Source organism: Ochotona princeps, chromosome 26 (assembly GCF_030435755.1).
Source record: "Ochotona princeps isolate mOchPri1 chromosome 26, mOchPri1.hap1, whole genome shotgun sequence".
NCBI classification, from domain to species: Eukaryota; Metazoa; Chordata; class Mammalia; order Lagomorpha; family Ochotonidae; genus Ochotona; species Ochotona princeps.
Window position 1 is genome coordinate 19,378,353 of NC_080857.1, and position 16,282 is coordinate 19,394,634.

A 16,282-nucleotide genomic window follows, 5' to 3' on the forward strand; every position below is an offset into this window, starting at 1 on the left:
CTGGAGAGATTGGACGCTTTCACCCTTGTGTGGGGGTGGACCCAAGGGTCTGAGCACAATGTTAGCCTGGACATTGATGTCATAAATGTGATGTAGGGGTGGGCATTGTGGCCCATCACGTTAAGCTGCTGCTTGGGGAGCCCATATCCCAAACTGGAGGTTTGAATTTGGCTACTTTGTGCTTCTGGTGCAGCTGTTTTCTGAAGTGTCTGGGAGATATCAGGTGATGTCTCATGTAGATAGGTTCACACCACTCATGTGGGAGACCTGGATGGAGTTCCTGGCTCCCGGCTTCTGCCTGGCCCAGTTCTAGCTGTTGCGAATATTTAGGGAGTGAACAAGAGTATGGAAGCACTCTCTCTTTTTCTGTGTCACTCTGCCTATCAAAATAAATAAATCTGGGACTGGTGTAACAGGCTAATCCTCAACCTTTTGCACCAGCATCCCTTATGGGTGCTGGTTCATGTCCCAGCTGCTCCACTTCCCATCCAGCTCCCTTAATGGGAAAGCAGTGGAGGATGGCTGAAGCCCTTGGGGCTCTGCACCCACAAGGGAGATCCGGAAGAAGTGCCTGGCTTCTTGCTTCAGATTGGCTCAGCTCCAGCCATTGTGGCTGTTTGGTTAGTAAATCATAAGATGGAAGATTTTTTTGTGTCTTCTCTCTGGAAATCTGTTTTTCAAATAAAAAATAGATTAAAATGTTTAAAACATGTTATAAAAAATGATACAATTCCTCAAAGGTCATTTTTCCCAAAAGGTAATTTAGGGAACCCTCTCCCCATACCCTGGCAGTCTTACAAGTCACCTTACAGTCTTGCAGAAATAATTAGTCTCCCAGAAACTAGGAAGTTGCAAGTTTTAACTTCTTCATGCAACAGGGTGAACTTCCTCAGTGTTTTCCATGTGGGACTTTCTCATGCAAGAATCCCAAGGAGTTCAATGGGGACCTGTTTTGGCTATCCCTGGCACAGGGCCCACAGAACTTCTCTGAAAGTAATTTTTCTTTTCTCTCTTAAAAAAGAAAAGAAAAGAAAAGAAAAGAAAAGAAAAATCCTTGGGCCCGGCACAGTGTCCTAGCAGCTAAAGTTCTCGCCTTGAATGCACTGGGATCCCATATGGGTGCCGGGTCTAATCCCAGCAGCTCCACTTCCCATCCAGCTCCCTGGAAGCTGGGAAGGCAGTCGAGGACGCCCCAAACTCTTGGGATCCTGCACCCACTTGGGAACCTGGAGGAAGTTCCTGCCTCCTGGCTTCGGATCCGGCGCAGCACTGGCCGTTGCAGTCACTTGGGGAGTGAATCATCTGACGGAAGATCTTCCTCTCTGCCTCTCCTTCTCTCTGTATAGCTGCCTTTCCAATAAAAATAAATAAATCTTAACAAAGATGAATTGATGAGCCAGGATGTTGCATTCGGTGATGATGAGAACCATTCTGTGGTCTGCATATGGCATGTCCCCAGCTGTCCGTATGTAAAAGCTTTGGTCTCTGGTTTGAGAGGTGCTGTGTCTCTTGAAGAGGCAGGACCTGGAGGGCAGTATTTAGGTTGGGAGTGTAGGTTTGATGGGATTAGGGAATCCCACTGGTTCTGTCTCTTTGCTCCAGGTGAAGACATGTCATGTGGTTTTCTCTTGCATGAATTTCCCCCGTGATGCACTGTCATCTGCTGCCCTCATCAGATGCCAAAACAACGAGGCTGCCTGAGCTTAGGTCAAACCTCCCTGTGAGGATGAACCGAATAAATCTTGGCTGTTCATACTGAGGAGGAAATAAATAAAAGGAATGGCTCGACTTGAACCATTCTTGGCTCTCACTTTTTTTAAAAAAAATTTCATTTATCTGAAAGGCAGGGTTAGAGAGAGGGAAAGACAAGGAAAGAGGGATATCTTCCATCCACTGATTCATTCCCCGAACAGCCGGCATGGATGGGGCCGGGCCAGGCTGAACCAGGAGCCTTGCCTCCATCCAGATCTTCCACAGAGGTGCCAGGGGCACTTGGGGTCATCCTCTGCTGCTTTCCCAGGTGCACTAGCAGGATCCAAGGAAGAGCAGCTGGAACTGGAACTGGCACCCCAGAAACGGTTCAAGCAGCAGCTTAACCCACTACTCCAAAAGGCCAGACCCTCTGTTTACATGTTTGTTTGTTTTTTTTAAGGAAATTTCGTAGAGTTACAAATACTCCCAGATGAGCCCACAGGTTCTCTGAGCAGATTCATGGAATTCGAAAGAACTGGTTGCTTAGTGACCAACGTAAGCAGCTGTGGAACCCAAGAAACCAAGGACTATGAACAAGGCAGAAGCTTGCTTCCCTGTAAGGACTGGGTTCCTCCCCTCTAAGGATTTTGAAGGTAATTTTGAGCAAGACTACTTGGCTGTTATCTGACAGGCATTCGCAAGAGGTGGCCCACGGTCTCCCATCCAAGTACTAACCAAGACTGACCCTGCTTAGAGCTGGCATCCTATATAGGTGCTGGTTCATGTTCTAACTGCTCCACTTCCCTATCCAGCTCTCTGCTTACGACCCGAGAAGGCAGTGGAGGCTGGCCCGAACACTTGAACCCCTGCGCCAATGTGGGAAACCTGGAAAAAACTCCTGGCTCCCAGCTTTGAACCATTCCAGCTCTGACTGTTGCAGCCATTTGGGGAGTGAGCCAGTGAATGAAAAATCTCTGTCTCTCTCTCTCTCTCTCTCTCTCTCTCTCTCTAACTCTAATTTTCCAAATAAAATGAATAGCCTTAAAAAAAAGCCAATTCAAGATGAGTTGTATTGTAAAAATTCCAAATTTAGTTTTGCTCTCTACCTTTCCAATTCCCCACCCTCCCTGGTTTGGAAATGTTTTCCTACAAAAGTGGTCCCAAGGCTTTGGGCCATCCTTGATGGCTTTCTGAGGCCACAAGCAGGGAACTGGGTGTTAAGTGGGGCAGCTGGGACATGAACTGGTGCCCATATGGGATCCCAGCACATGAAAGGCGAGGACTTTAGTCGCTACGCTATCACACTTCACCCGGCTCCTGGCTTTGGATCAGCTCAGTCCCCAGCCATTGTAGCTATGTGGGGAGTGAGCCAGAGGATGGAAGATCTTTAACTCTGTTGCTCCTTCTTTCTGTAGATCTACCTTTCCAAATAAAAGAAAATATTTTTTAAAGTGCAGCAGTTTTAAAAACTAAGCTTCTTTTGGTACAAAAAAATCATAATCCATAAAATGTATGTTTTCATAACATGAGTTTTCTATGAAGTTTTTGAAGATCCCCTGAATTTGGGGGATCTTCACTCAATACAAATCGTTCAATACAAATGGTCATCTTCTGGTGATATCAGCCTCATTCTGTTTTTCAAGTGTTTAAAATCAAAATGCCCCATGGAAGAAAGACCATGACACAGTGATTTAGAATGTGTTTAGAATGTGTTTAGAGCAATAAGTCAGGAGGACACTGACCCTGACATGTTCTCTTCTGACAGTTCATTTTCAACCAGTGAGAGCAGATGCTGTTCCGGGATAAGTAACACTGTGTGACTGCCCTTTGCCCTAATTTTTCTACTCCAACCATTGAAATACCAAGTGCCATTGTGGCCACGTTGCCTTCTTAGCTGTGAGCAGATGAAACAACTACATTTAGTTTAATGTGCAAAAATCCTAGCGGGACATCAAATTAATCACATTATCTAATTCTTCTTAAAGAGTTGTTGAGCTTCATGCTGTAAGCCTTTAAAACAGAGATTTCTTGTGTGTGGCGTGAGGGAATAGAAGTGTGGGATAGTACTGAAATGCAGTAATACTTAAAGACTGGGGTAGGGTAGGGGAGAAGCTGAGCTTTGGGAACTGTGTGGGAGTGGGATCCTGGGTGTGATCCAAGAAATATTTCTTTCTTTTGTTCTAATTGGCATGTCCTGCGCCCCTCCCCCATCTTCTACCCTTTCTATCTTTCATGTTATTTTCTTTGCTTTCTTAGATTTTTTTCCAAGTTATTTATTCAACCAGCAGAGAGGTGGAATACTTCCATTTGCTAGCTAGAGCCTTTAGTTGCAGAGCTGGGGAAGGGCCCAAAGGCAGGAGCCAGGAATTCAACCTAGGACTCCCACGTGGAGGAACCCAATTACCTGAGCTATCACCAGCACCTCCCAGGGTCTGCATTGGCAGGAAACTGGAATTGGAAGCTGGAGCCAGATATTAAGCCCAGGTGTGCCAATGTGGGATGTGGGTGTCTCTGTCAGATACCTCCCCTTCATTCCGTCTATACATTCACCTTCCACTTACGGTAGGCAGAAAGTTCTTACCAGTTCCTCCTGTCTGCTTCAAAAGGTATCTGGCCTCGTGTCTAGGCCCTGCCTCTGGACGGGCAGCATAGAAGGAAACATTTGCTGGGGAACGCTATGACCAGTATCCCAAACGGCAAGAACCTTCTCTCACATCAGCCACTCCCCCAACGGCTGGGCTGGGGCATTCTCTTCAGCAGCTCGAAACCACAAGGTAAGGAGGGTGCCTCCATTGCTGGGGTGCCTCCAGCCTTCCACCTCGGCCCACGGCACTGCGCACATCTCAAGAACCAGTATCTGAAAAAAGCTGCTGCGAACCTCACCTTCTCCCAGGAGGTGGTGTGGCAGCGGGGGCTGCCCAGCGTCCCCTACAGCCAGTACAACTTTGACCACCTCTACAGCACAGACAACATTATCCAGTCCCCCCAGGTCAGAAAAGCCCGACTTGGGAAAACTGCTCCTCAGCAGGTGCCCCCGGCAGGGGACGCTGTTCAAGGTACGAAGAAAGAACATCCTGCCCATCCTGAAAAGATGCCCAAGAAACCGAAGCCAGAGGGCACAGTACAGGAAACGCCTCGACCTCTCACCCAGCAACCCCTAAGGAATACAGATACTCTGGAACCGCCGCCCTCTCCAGACGTAATCCTTAAGGAACGGGAAACCTGGCTGCCGCCTCCGGAGAGGGTAGCCAGAGCCTGGGAGGCTGTGGTACTGGCAAAGCTGAACAAGCGCACTGCCCGGTGGATCCAGAGCAAGCGGCCCCTGAGGCCTGGGGAATCCCCCAACAAGTGGCAGAGCTTCCTGCGCCAGCAATATGACTGGAGCCACATCCGGGATGAGCTCAGCTCCGCCAGCGACCTGGAGCTCCTGCAACAGCTGGAGGAGGAAGAGGCAGCTGAGTTGGAGGAGGATCAGGATGTCATTGTGTCACCCAAGGAAAACAAGAAACCGGAGCTGCCACTTCCTGCTTACTACAGGTAGGGTGGTCAGGGCCTCCAGTGTGCCTCTGAGAACCCAGGACTCCCAGAGGGGCTCCCCCTCCCCATTTCAGAGTGCTCCATGCTGTGTAGTTCATGGCCTCCAATACCTACCTGCTCTGGGAGATCCTGGCCAAAGCTAACATTCCTCAGCTTCACATTACTGGTAGGCTGGCTTAGATAATTTTTTCGCCATGGGGCTTCCCTGTGTCTGGACATCAGCAGCCTCCATGGCCTCCAGTAACCAGATAGCTGTAGCACTCCCCAGCTGTGACGATCAAAGATGTCCTAGACAATGTCAGACATCTGCAAGAGGGACTCAATCTCCCATGGCTGAAAACCACCTCACTTGGAGGGATTGTGCTGAGTCTGCCTTGGCAGATGCAGCTGTCAGCCACCATTCAGGTGCTTCCAGGAGTGTTACCTGAGGTGAAAGTGAGGAGAGCAGAGGCCTCAGGGGACTGAGCTTTAGTGCTGCTTCACTTTGAACAACCAGCCAACGCATCACTGACTAGGAAGCCAACCAGCTGCAAGACAGGGACCCCAGCAGCCTGCGAGAAAAGGATGACTACATATTTCTGGGATTTATGTATTTCTTAGCTTATTTATAGCTAAGAGAAAGGGCTATATAATATTCTAACTTCTAAAAATGAACAACAACAACAAAAAATAGCCTAGGGTCTACTTATCTAATCGTCTCTTGGACAAACACATACTGGATTCTTGGTATTTTCCAGATAGCCTATGAATTGCTGGGAATCCAAGGCACATGCCTGTAAGGGACTTCAGCCTGTTCCCTGGGTAAATACACACAACAGAGTGAACTAATCTAGGGCAGATTCTCTTTTCCAAGCCCAGGCAATCTCTAGGGGTGCCAATGCAGTCTTATGCAATGAACATGGCCACTCTATTGAACTATCGTGTGGCTGCTGAAGGCATGGCTCCATCAGTGGTGGAATGTGGCTGAAAACAGGCCCTTCGGGTGGCTGCGCATTCACCTGGCACCTGATGGGCAAGGCTAGCAGATTAATGCAGGTGTTCTTCAGATGTTCACAGGTGTCTGAGTGGAACCTAAAAAAGGAAAGGGACTGAACTGGAAAGGAGAGTTCCTCCCCCACCGCTCCCTGTGTTTCCCCTTCTCTCACCTCTGTCTAGATTGTCCTGTTACTCCCCACAAGAGCAGACAGATGAAATCATGCCCAAAAACAATAAGACAGCTGAGGACATTAAGGAAAAGAGAACCGTCTCCAGCCCTCAGGTGGAGAGCTGCTTCCGACAGGTGAACCCCCGAGCTGGGAAGTTTGCTTATTCTACAGACAACGCCTTTGAACAAGAGACTCTCCTTGGTAATAGAGCCGTACCCTTGGGGTGGGATGGAAGTAGATTGGTTGGATGGGTGTTAGTGGATAGAAGCAGTCATGGGTAGGGGTGACAGGCCTTGGGTGGCTTAGGTTTTCTGGGGAATTCCTTATTTTCTAGCACAGGGGCTGTGAACAGTGATGATACCTGATATTGCGGGAATTGTCTCCTCTTCTCTTCCTCTGCCCCTTACCTTCCTAAGCAAGCCATGGTTGGAGGATGTAAGATTTACTTTGAGAACAAGCTGCCTCTTCTCTTTCCACCCTTCTCCAGTCACTTGCTTTGAGATGTCCCCACCCTCATCCCCCACCCTCCCCACTGAGGAGTTGTGTTGAGCGGGGGCGGGAGGGGGGAGTGCATGCCTTCAGGTCAGACAGATTTGGGGTTACATCCTGGCTTAGTCTCTTCCTAGCAACCTTCAGCACATTACATAAACACTCCAAGCCTTGAATACTTTCTTTGTGAAAGGTGTTAACACGGAGTTCAAAGTAGAGTAGACATGAAAGCATGACACCTGTTGTTCAGGGCCTGGCCCCCACAGAAGTTGCTCAATAAATTTCTCACCAGCTCCCATTCGCATCTCATGAGTTTCCTGAATACCTGGTATAGGTCTATATGTTCCAACCAACCTGTTGCTTCTTCCTGTCTGCTCCGCCTCCATCTTCTTCCTAGGGTGTTGTCTGCAAAACTGCTGATGAAAGAGTTCATGACTGCAAGGATGAATTTGGTTCTGCTTTCCTGATGGAAGAAGCCATCCTTAGCTCCCAGGCCCTCTGAGGCTTCTCTAAGAGCCCAACTCTGACCATTTCTAAGCAATGATCACTTTCAAGGAATGCCCACAACATGGCAGTTTTAGCCTGAGGCTTAGATTGGGACAAAAGGGAATTGGATGTGACCTTGGCGGCAAGAAACCTAGGGAGAGAAGAAAGAGGAGAGGGCACTGCTAGGGCTTCATTGTTTCTTTGTTCACAGATGAAGTTCAGATCGTCCACCACATTGGGGCAAAGAGAGACCAGATTTTCCTGGAGAACCTGAATCAGTACAATAAGCAGCTATGTAAGGTCTTCCCTGAAACTCCGGAGAAGTGGAGTTGCCAGCCGGTTCCTGAAGCACGTAAGTCAGCAGGAAGCTAACTAACCAGGGCAGGTGGTGATGGAAGTGGAACTGTTTCTTTCATGCCCCTGGCTTACTGGGAGGGAGGCTCCACCATCAGCTAGGGGAGCTTCTTCCTATCAACTAAAAACCATAACGTGCTTGTTAAGACCCTTGATTAAACATACGTTCAGTTGAAATTAGATACAACTTTAGGGGTTCCTAAGTGGTTTAGGACCAAGGATTACCATGAAGGTGCATCCCAAGGGAAGGATGTCTACCCTATTTTGGGGATACTGCCTTCTCCAGAAGCCACCTCCATTCTGCATTCCCCCTGTTCAAGAACAGGCAAATCCACAGAGACAGAAAGATTAATGCTGCCAGGGAGTGGGAAGGAGGAGAAGGAAAGAAGGATGCGTATAGTATTTCTTTCAGGGATGAAGGAAACATTCTGACATTAGATATGGTGACAGTTTCAGAACTTTATGGATACACTAAAAATTGTACAGTTTGGTAGGATGGATTGCATTGTGCATGACTTTTACTTTAGTAAAAATATTTTTTAAAAAGTTCTCGAGGATCCTAGTTTTCCTGGAGACTCTAGCACACCCACCATGCTTGCTTCACCAGCACGCTGAACTCTTGTCCTCTTTAGTCCCAGCACAAGTCATTTAATGAAATGCTGCTTCAGGAATTTTCACAGCAAACTTTTAAACCAGCACCTGAGATTGACTTAGGGAAAGTGTAGTAACATATACGTACCTTCTTTAAAAAAAAACTAACTTACTTTCGTTGGAAAGGCAATAAGAGAGGAGAGACAGGGACAGAGATCTTCTCCCCTCTGGTTCAGTCCCCAGTGGCTGCAATTACCAGAGCTGAGCTGACTTGAGGCTGGGAGTCAGGAGCTTTTTCTGAGTCTCCCATGTGGGTGGGGGGTCCCAAGGCTTTGGGCCATTCTCTGCTGCTTCCCCAGACTACAAGCAGGGAGTTGGATAAGTAGTGGAGCAGCCAGGACATGAACCAGCACCAACATGAGATGCCAGTACTCACAGGTGGAAGATTAGCCTGTGAGACACTGTGTGGACCCCTACATACCTACCTTGTTATAACCATTTTGTTCATCATCTCTTCTCAAGAAATGGAGTTACAAGAACCTTGGGGTGGGGAATGATGAATAGGAAAATTCCTAGGGTTAGATGCTATGAAGGATTTGTATTTTTTGTATATATCTGCATTTCATTCCATCCTCCTGCCCTAAATCTCTCCTCCTCATCATCCAGGCCTCCCATGTATGAAGTGAGGACCTTTCATAATTCTCTAGGGCATTTATACCCGTTCCCTACGTAACCACAGACAACTTTGCTCTCAAGGGTTTTGTTTTGCTTTGGCATTAGCAGGAACAGGAATGGGAAGCATTCTGTGGCCAGGCCTAGGATGAGAGAGTGAGAAGATCTCTCACTACCTCATCTCATAGCTTGTAGGCCTGTGAAAGGAGCCCTGCGCTGGACCGCATTGCCGACCCCAGCCAAGGATCTGCTGCTGCACGTGGACGAGGATGCATCTGTGCAGGCCAGGAGATCGAAGAAGCAGGCAAGGTTGACAGTGATGGATATGAGTTGGGAACTGGTGGCTCTGCGGAGGATGCTGCAGGAATGGAAGGCTGCCTGGACCTTGAGTGAGTGAACGGGGCTCTTGAGACAATGGTATGTATTTGGTGATGGGATGGGTCTTACCCTGGACTCATATTTCTCAGTCTCTGAAAAGTTCATCCTTCTCTTGTGAAATCTACCTGCCTCAGTAACGCTGGACTAGGAAGGAAGAGACCTTAGATACCATGGGTGTTGGATGAATACTGGTGGGCTTACATCTGGTTGCCTTCTGCATGCATATTGCTTCAGTATTGTGTGGACACTCACTACACTGAGAACTTCATAGGCAGGGATCCTGTCTTATTGATTTCTGGAACCAGTAGATAAACGATGCATGAAGGGAAGGAACAAATGTGCTGCCAAATCACTGGATATACAATGGTTTACAAGGTTGCAAATGATGATAAGCAGCACATCAGAAACTGTGTAGGAAATTGAAGTAAAGTGATATAAAAAATAAAAAAATGTTTGTATAGTTTTTTCACAACACACATTTTTCATGATTTTTTTTTGAAGATTCTGAATGTGTGCAGATTTTATATAGTGATCAAAAGACGCTGTAGTTGACTACAATCTGGAAGGCCCCTCTCTAAAATCTATGTGTGATTTTGTTGCTGCTTCTCCTTCAAAGACATGAAAGGGGAAGGTTGAGTACCAGGGCAGAATAATGGCTTTATCTATATTTGAGAATTCAAGGGCTGCAGGCCTTCATTGTAGGAGTGAACAGGTTAGTTAGTGCTGGATAAGGAAGGGCATTGCAATAGATAAACTAAATCATTTGAAAAAAAGTTGAAAATGAGATTCTGAGTAAAAGCTTAGAATCGGGAGCACCTGCATTGAGTAGGAATCCAGAAATGAAAGTATCATTATTGCAAACTGAACAGTTAACAAGTAACCTGAGGAGGCTGCTGAGCCCTCAAAGGCAAGGAAATCTAATGATAATCACAGTAATTAACATTTATTGAACCCTCATTATCTTGTCAGGTGCTTTGCTAAACACTGGGTCTATTTAACTCACTTAACCGGCAAAGTGATTCAGTGTGGGAAGTTCTAGTATTAGCCCCATATCACAAATGAGAATTCTCAGAGGCAAAGTCAAGTCTCCAAGATCACACAGCTGCAATTCCACAGCAGTGATAGCAAAAGTTCCTTAGCCACTATGTTGTATGGCTCCTTTATTTTCTAGTTGGAAACAGGAATGGAATAGATAGGATGGGAGGGAAGTTTCATCTGTGAACTGCTTGGGGAAGGATACATAGAACATCAGAGAAACTGCTTCCCGAAAGACCCCCTCTCAGGGACCCCCTATTCTGAGTCATGGTTTGCCCTTCCTGTCCCCTGCCTGCAGTGGCACAGCTAACCTTAACCAGGCAGTTTTCTTCTCATTTCCCTCACACAACAGTCATTGAGTGGCATCATGAGACGGTCGAGAGCTTGCTGAGAAACCTGACAGACATGCATGATGACATTCGGATCCAAGCCCTTGTCACGTGTGCTACAGCTGCTTTGGAACAGCCCGTGATTGTCACCAGTCATGGGGACACGGATGAAGGTAAGGACTGAGCTACCCCACAGGACACCTGAACTGGTGAGATGTGGAACTTAGCTGAGACTACTGTACATAATGTGGAAACCAAGGTCATGGTTAACCTACTCCATGCACACTAATCTTCCACCTGTGGTACTGACATCCCCTGTGGGCACTCGTTCAAGTCCTAGCTGTTCCATTTCCCATCCAGTTCTGTGGTTATGTGCCGGAGTCCAGCTCCGGCCCGGGGTTCGGAACTCACGAAGGGTGCGTGGATGAGGCGCAGAAAGAATAAAGAAAGAGACGGACCACTAGGATTCCTTGATCATAATGGACAATGCGGAAAGCTGTCCGCTTTATTTATACAGAATTAGTCAAACTCTGGCTCAGACTTTTACATCATGGTCAAGTGGGTGTTTCTAAGGACAACCCTGCCACCTGCTTTACCCAAAAACAATAGAAGTTCCTGCTACAATTCTTATTCTACAACCTAATCTTGTATCACAAAGAAAAGGAGAACCTAAAGATTAAGGAAAGAATGAAACCCTAAATACAGGTCCCTTGATTAGCATAAGGTCAATGGGGACAGCCAAGACAGTAGGAGTAATTGAAGGCCTTTTTGTAAGGCATTATTGACGTTAACCTCCAAGCTCACATTGAGTAAAATTTTGGCCAACTCCACAGTAGCAAACAATGCCTAGATGGATTAGAATTCATGCAAAGGAAGGTGGAGCTGCATTCAGGTGGTTGTAGAGTCATCTGCCCAGGCCCTGCCTTACAGCGGAAAGTTCCTTGCGGCCCTGCCTACAATGGAACAATACTCCTCACACCCTCGTGTCCCCCACATCCACTGCACGGACCCCAACAGTTATGGCCTGGAATAACAGTGGAGGATGGCCCCAGGCCTTAGGCCCCTGCACCCTGTGTGGGAGACCTGGAAAAAGCTCCTGGCTTCAGATTGGACTGACTTTGGCTGTTGTGGCCATTTGGAGAGTGAAACAGCAGATGAGAGATCTCTCTCTCTTTCTCTGTAACTTTGACTTTTTTAAAAAAGATTTTTATTTTTATTTTCATTGTAAAGTCAGATATACAGAGATATACAGAGAGGAGGAGAGACAGATGATTCACTCCCCAAGCAGCCACAATGGCCTGAGCTGGATGGGAAGAGGGGCTGCCGGGATTAGAACCAGCGCCCATATGGGATCTGGGCAGATGCAAGGTAAGGACTTTGGCTGCTAGGCTGCTACACCATCCCCTAACTTTGACTTTCAAGTAAAATAAATCTTTTTTTTTCATTTTTAAATTATATTTTTGACAATCCTTGTACAGTCAACTAGGGTTAAAAGGTTCAAGGGCTACAGGAAAGTGGGTAAGACTATCATTTCCACATTGTTCCCTTCATGTATTTGAGGTAAAGTGGAATATTATGGGAGAAGTCCCTACCAGTCTCCCACCTACCCCAGATCCCCGATGTGGGGCATACTCCGAGGGTCCCGCTCAAGTGGTTTTGATAGTTCAACAGTCATGAATTGCTGCCAGTCTCACCATTCCAATCACTATGAGGTCGTTGAAGAATCCACTGATTGACACAGCCCATCTTAGACAAGTAAAATAAATCTAAAAAAAAAAAAAGGAAAAGAAGCAAACAACTTAAAATACCCTATATTCCATTGTCAGTATGCCTGGGCTTGAAGCCACCATGATGGCTCAGCAACTTAAGGTACTCTTTACATTGCTGGCATCCCCTAAGGGAGTGCCAGTTCAAGCCCTGTCATCCAGTTCCCTGCTATATGCCAGGGTAGGCAGTAGAAGGTGGTCCAGCACTTGGGTCCCTGTCATAAATTCAGTAGACCCAGATGGATTTCCTGGCTCTTGGCTTTGGCCTGACATGATCCAACACCTTTCCCCATCCCCCACTCTGCCTTTCAAAAGAAAAAAAAAAAAAAAAGAATAAGTCTTTACTTTCCAAAGAGCTAGCTATCCTCCATTCAGTCCCATTGTGTCCTAGCCTGTCTGCTTTCACTAGTGGTAAGGTTCTTTATGTATAATAAAATGTCATCCTAAAATAAATAAATACATAAATATAAAATTTCATCCTGAAGAAAAAAAAAGGAATAAATCTTTAAAAACAGAATGACCGGGGTTTGAGTTCCAACTCTGCTTGCAATTCCAACTTCCAGTTAATGTGCACTTGGGGAGGCTGCAGTGATGGCTCAGGACATTCCGTCCCTGCCACCCACCTAGGAGACATTGGATTGAATTCCTGGCTGTTGTGGGATTTGGGGAGTAAATCAGAAGATAGATCCCTGCCTCTCTGCATTTCAAACACACACACACACACACACACACACACACACACACAGATAGTAAGTGAAGAAATACCGGATAGGAATATGATGCTTGGTTTCCCTGAATGCTGGGACACATCACAAGGCATATCATTTGTGGACCCTTATCTGTAAGAATACTAGCTCCTGAGGCTAACATGGGTGCTGGTTCATATCCCAGCTATTCCACTTCCTATCCAGCTCCTTATTTATGGCCTCAGAAATCAATGAAAGATAGCCCAAAGCCTAAGCCCCAGCACCCATGTGGGAGACCTGGAAGAAGCTCCTGGCTCCTGGCTCCTGACTTCAGACTGACCTTGTTCTGGCCCTAATGGTCTTTGGAGACTGAATCAGTGGCTAGAAGATCTCTGGTCTCTCTGTAACTCTGCCTTTATGATAAACCTAAAGACTACCTAGTAAGCCCTACAGTGATACCTGCCTTGCCTAAGTCAACAAAGGTTAGAAGACTAAATGGGAAAATACTATGTAAATAAGTGACAACACATTACCCAACTACAATTACTATTATTATCATCATCATTTGCTATTATTATTATTATTATTATTATTAAAAGTACAAAGCCAGGGCCCGGCACAGTAGCCTAGTGGTTAAAGTCCTCATCTTGAACGCTCCGGATCCCATATGGGCACTAGTTCTAATCCCAGCAGCCCAGCTTCCTATCCAGCTCCCTGCTTATGGCCTGGGAAAGCAGTCAAGGACAGCCCAAAGCATTCAGATCCTGCACCTGTGTGGGAGACCTGGAGGAAGTTCCTGGCTCCTGAGTTTGGATTTGCTCAGCTCTAGCTGTTGCGGCACTTGGGGGAGAGAATCATCAGATGGAAAATCTTCCTCTGTCTCTCCTCCTCTCTGTATATCTGCCTTTGCAATAAAAATAAATAAATCATAAAAAAGTACAAAGCCTAATGAGGTAAACATGTTGATTTTATCACTAAAACTCTTGGTGAAGATCATTGTAGCCCATCTGGGAATACTCTTCTTGGGTTAGAATATAGCTCTTTACAAGCCAGAAGATAAAGGACCGTGAACTGGCATACCAGCACAGCAGTGTGCTCTAATCGCTTGAGCAGAAGAGCCTGTCCATCCTAAGAGCTCATTTAAACATTAGTTACGTTAAGTATCAGTAAGATTGGCCATCACATGGTTGTGAGAAGGCAGCTGTATCTGACAGGAAAGTTAATGGCCAGTTTCTGACCTGGCTCTCTTTGGATCACAGACAAGACATCTACAAAAGCTCCAGTTCTTCACAGCTTGCCAGAGGTCTTACAGCCCGCCCTGGAGGCTGCTCTTTCTGACAAGAATGCCAATGTGCAGATGGCAGCAGCAATATGTCAATATGCCATCCGAACAAGCAACCCCCTTGCCCAGAGCATCATGCAGACGGTCCTTGTGAAGGGTAAGTGCTTATTATTTCTGTGATGAAGAGAAAAACCTCTCACTGTTGACTTTCCCAGCGCTTTTCTGTCTCTGCAGAGAAGAGAAAGAAAGAAAGAAAGAGAAAAGGGAAGAAGGGAAGAAAGAAAATTAATAGGTACACTGCCACCAAGTGGTCCCTGGACTAAGTTTTTCACAGACGCAGTTGGTTAGAAACCGTATCCTCCTCCATTTGTTGCTCAGTGAAAAGGCTGTCAGGCTATGGGCCAGGTTACCTAACTGTTGTCTCCAACAGATGGACTGTTCCTTGCCCACAGGATGACAACAACTGGCTAACTGTCTGCATACAATCATTCAACAGCTACATTCCTGTCGTAGGGAAGCCTCCCACCCCAGCCTTCTGGCCAGAAATGCTTCCTGGCTGTTATCTTACAGGAGTCTTTGGGATTTAACTATTGATTATAGAGTTTTCCAGTTTCTATTTAAAACCTTGGTAGGCTCCATTGGAATACGGGTTAAATATAAGATTGCGTTTTTAGACTGAGTGGAGCACAGCAGTATGAAATCACCAGGAAGGTAGCTGCCTTGGAAACCCACCCACAGGCTGATCCCTCAAGGGCAAGGGGATGAGGGGAACAGATCACCACTTCAGACCCTTTTTTTTTCACCTCACTGTGGCAGGTAATACTGTGGATAGCTGGGCTGCTGCTCAGTGCTTGGCTGTAGAAGGTACTGCCACCTACCCAGTGATAAAGAGAATCCTCCATCAGCTGTTTTACAAGAAGAACGAGGATACTGAGGAACAGGCTTGTGTCCTCCTGAGCCATCTCAGTAAAAAAACAGTATGTGTCCATTTCAGGGTCAGAGAAAGCAACCAAGTGTGGGGAACAGTTGGGCATTTGAAGTCGGTGTATCTAAGGAATCTGAAATGCAGGTGGTTGTAAGGGTGATCCCTAGGATGTGGATGAAAGTAGACTAAGTGTGGGTGAACCTGGCTGTAGAGGCATGCAGAGAGAAATGACAAGCCAGCTCAGAGAAAAGTAAGAAAAGCAGCTTGAAAATTCTCTCTGTGAGGAGCTGTGACTGTAGAATTTGCCTTTGCTGGAAGTTTACCTCTGAAAACCACTCACTTGGATTATTATGCTTTGCTATTTACAGTACCGATGCAAAACTCACAAGGATCAAGGAATATACAGATTATCTTGGCAGTGAAAAGCCAAAAAGGGAAGCCCCCTGTAGTCTCTTGTTCAGATTAATAAAGTTGTTTTTTTTTCTTTGACTTATGATCCAGTTGGTTTAGATAGAACTAGCTCATATTTTGTGGGCCCTCTCTTTCCATTTGCTAAAAGTAAGCACCTCGTGTTCTTAGGATGCCATAAAGGGGTGTAATTACTTCAGAGTTCCAGTATCTCTACAAGTGACTGAATCTCCTTACACGTCTTCCATTTCCTCAGACCCTGATACACACCATGCTTGCTGTGGAGCTGAATAGCCCTCAATGGAAGGACCGGATTGTGGCCTGCCGGGCATTCTCACGGATCAGTGGAAATGTTTGCTTAGTAAGCTGCTGCCTTCTTTGTTTCCAGGAGGGAAAGCCTAAGCAAGGCTGGGTTGAGAAGACTTCCCATTTTTTGCTGATATCTAGTAACCTATTCTGACAAATAAACCTCTGCCCCCGCAGTGCTACCTTTTACTCCTACACTAG

At 46.4% G+C, this 16,282-nt stretch overlaps 2 protein-coding genes across 6 annotated transcripts in view; one reads left to right on the forward strand and one right to left on the reverse strand.

Annotated features, from left to right (window-relative positions):
• DNAL1 (dynein axonemal light chain 1) overlaps nucleotides 1-16,282 on the reverse strand; it is a 162,707-nt gene that overhangs the window by 97,671 nt on the left and 48,754 nt on the right. The window lies entirely within an intron of this gene.
• HEATR4 (HEAT repeat containing 4) overlaps nucleotides 2,226-16,282 on the forward strand; it is a 37,335-nt gene continuing 23,278 nt past the window's right edge. For 2 of the 5 annotated variants that reach the window (XM_058655198.1, XM_058655201.1), the window contains exons 1-9: nucleotides 2,226-2,345; nucleotides 4,299-5,229; nucleotides 6,385-6,575; nucleotides 7,561-7,701; nucleotides 9,155-9,355; nucleotides 10,732-10,881; nucleotides 14,420-14,599; nucleotides 15,259-15,419; nucleotides 16,032-16,136. In XM_058655198.1, coding sequence (XP_058511181.1) covers nucleotides 4,370-5,229; nucleotides 6,385-6,575; nucleotides 7,561-7,701; nucleotides 9,155-9,355; nucleotides 10,732-10,881; nucleotides 14,420-14,599; nucleotides 15,259-15,419; nucleotides 16,032-16,136 — 1,989 coding nt within the window. In that variant the 5' untranslated portion in view covers nucleotides 2,226-2,345; nucleotides 4,299-4,369. Of the gene's footprint in view, nucleotides 2,346-4,298; nucleotides 5,230-6,384; nucleotides 6,576-7,560; nucleotides 7,702-9,154; nucleotides 9,356-10,731; nucleotides 10,882-14,419; nucleotides 14,600-15,258; nucleotides 15,420-16,031; nucleotides 16,137-16,282 lie in introns of those variants that run through there. The other 3 variants (XM_058655199.1, XM_058655200.1, XM_058655202.1) reach the window with 3 other exon arrangements.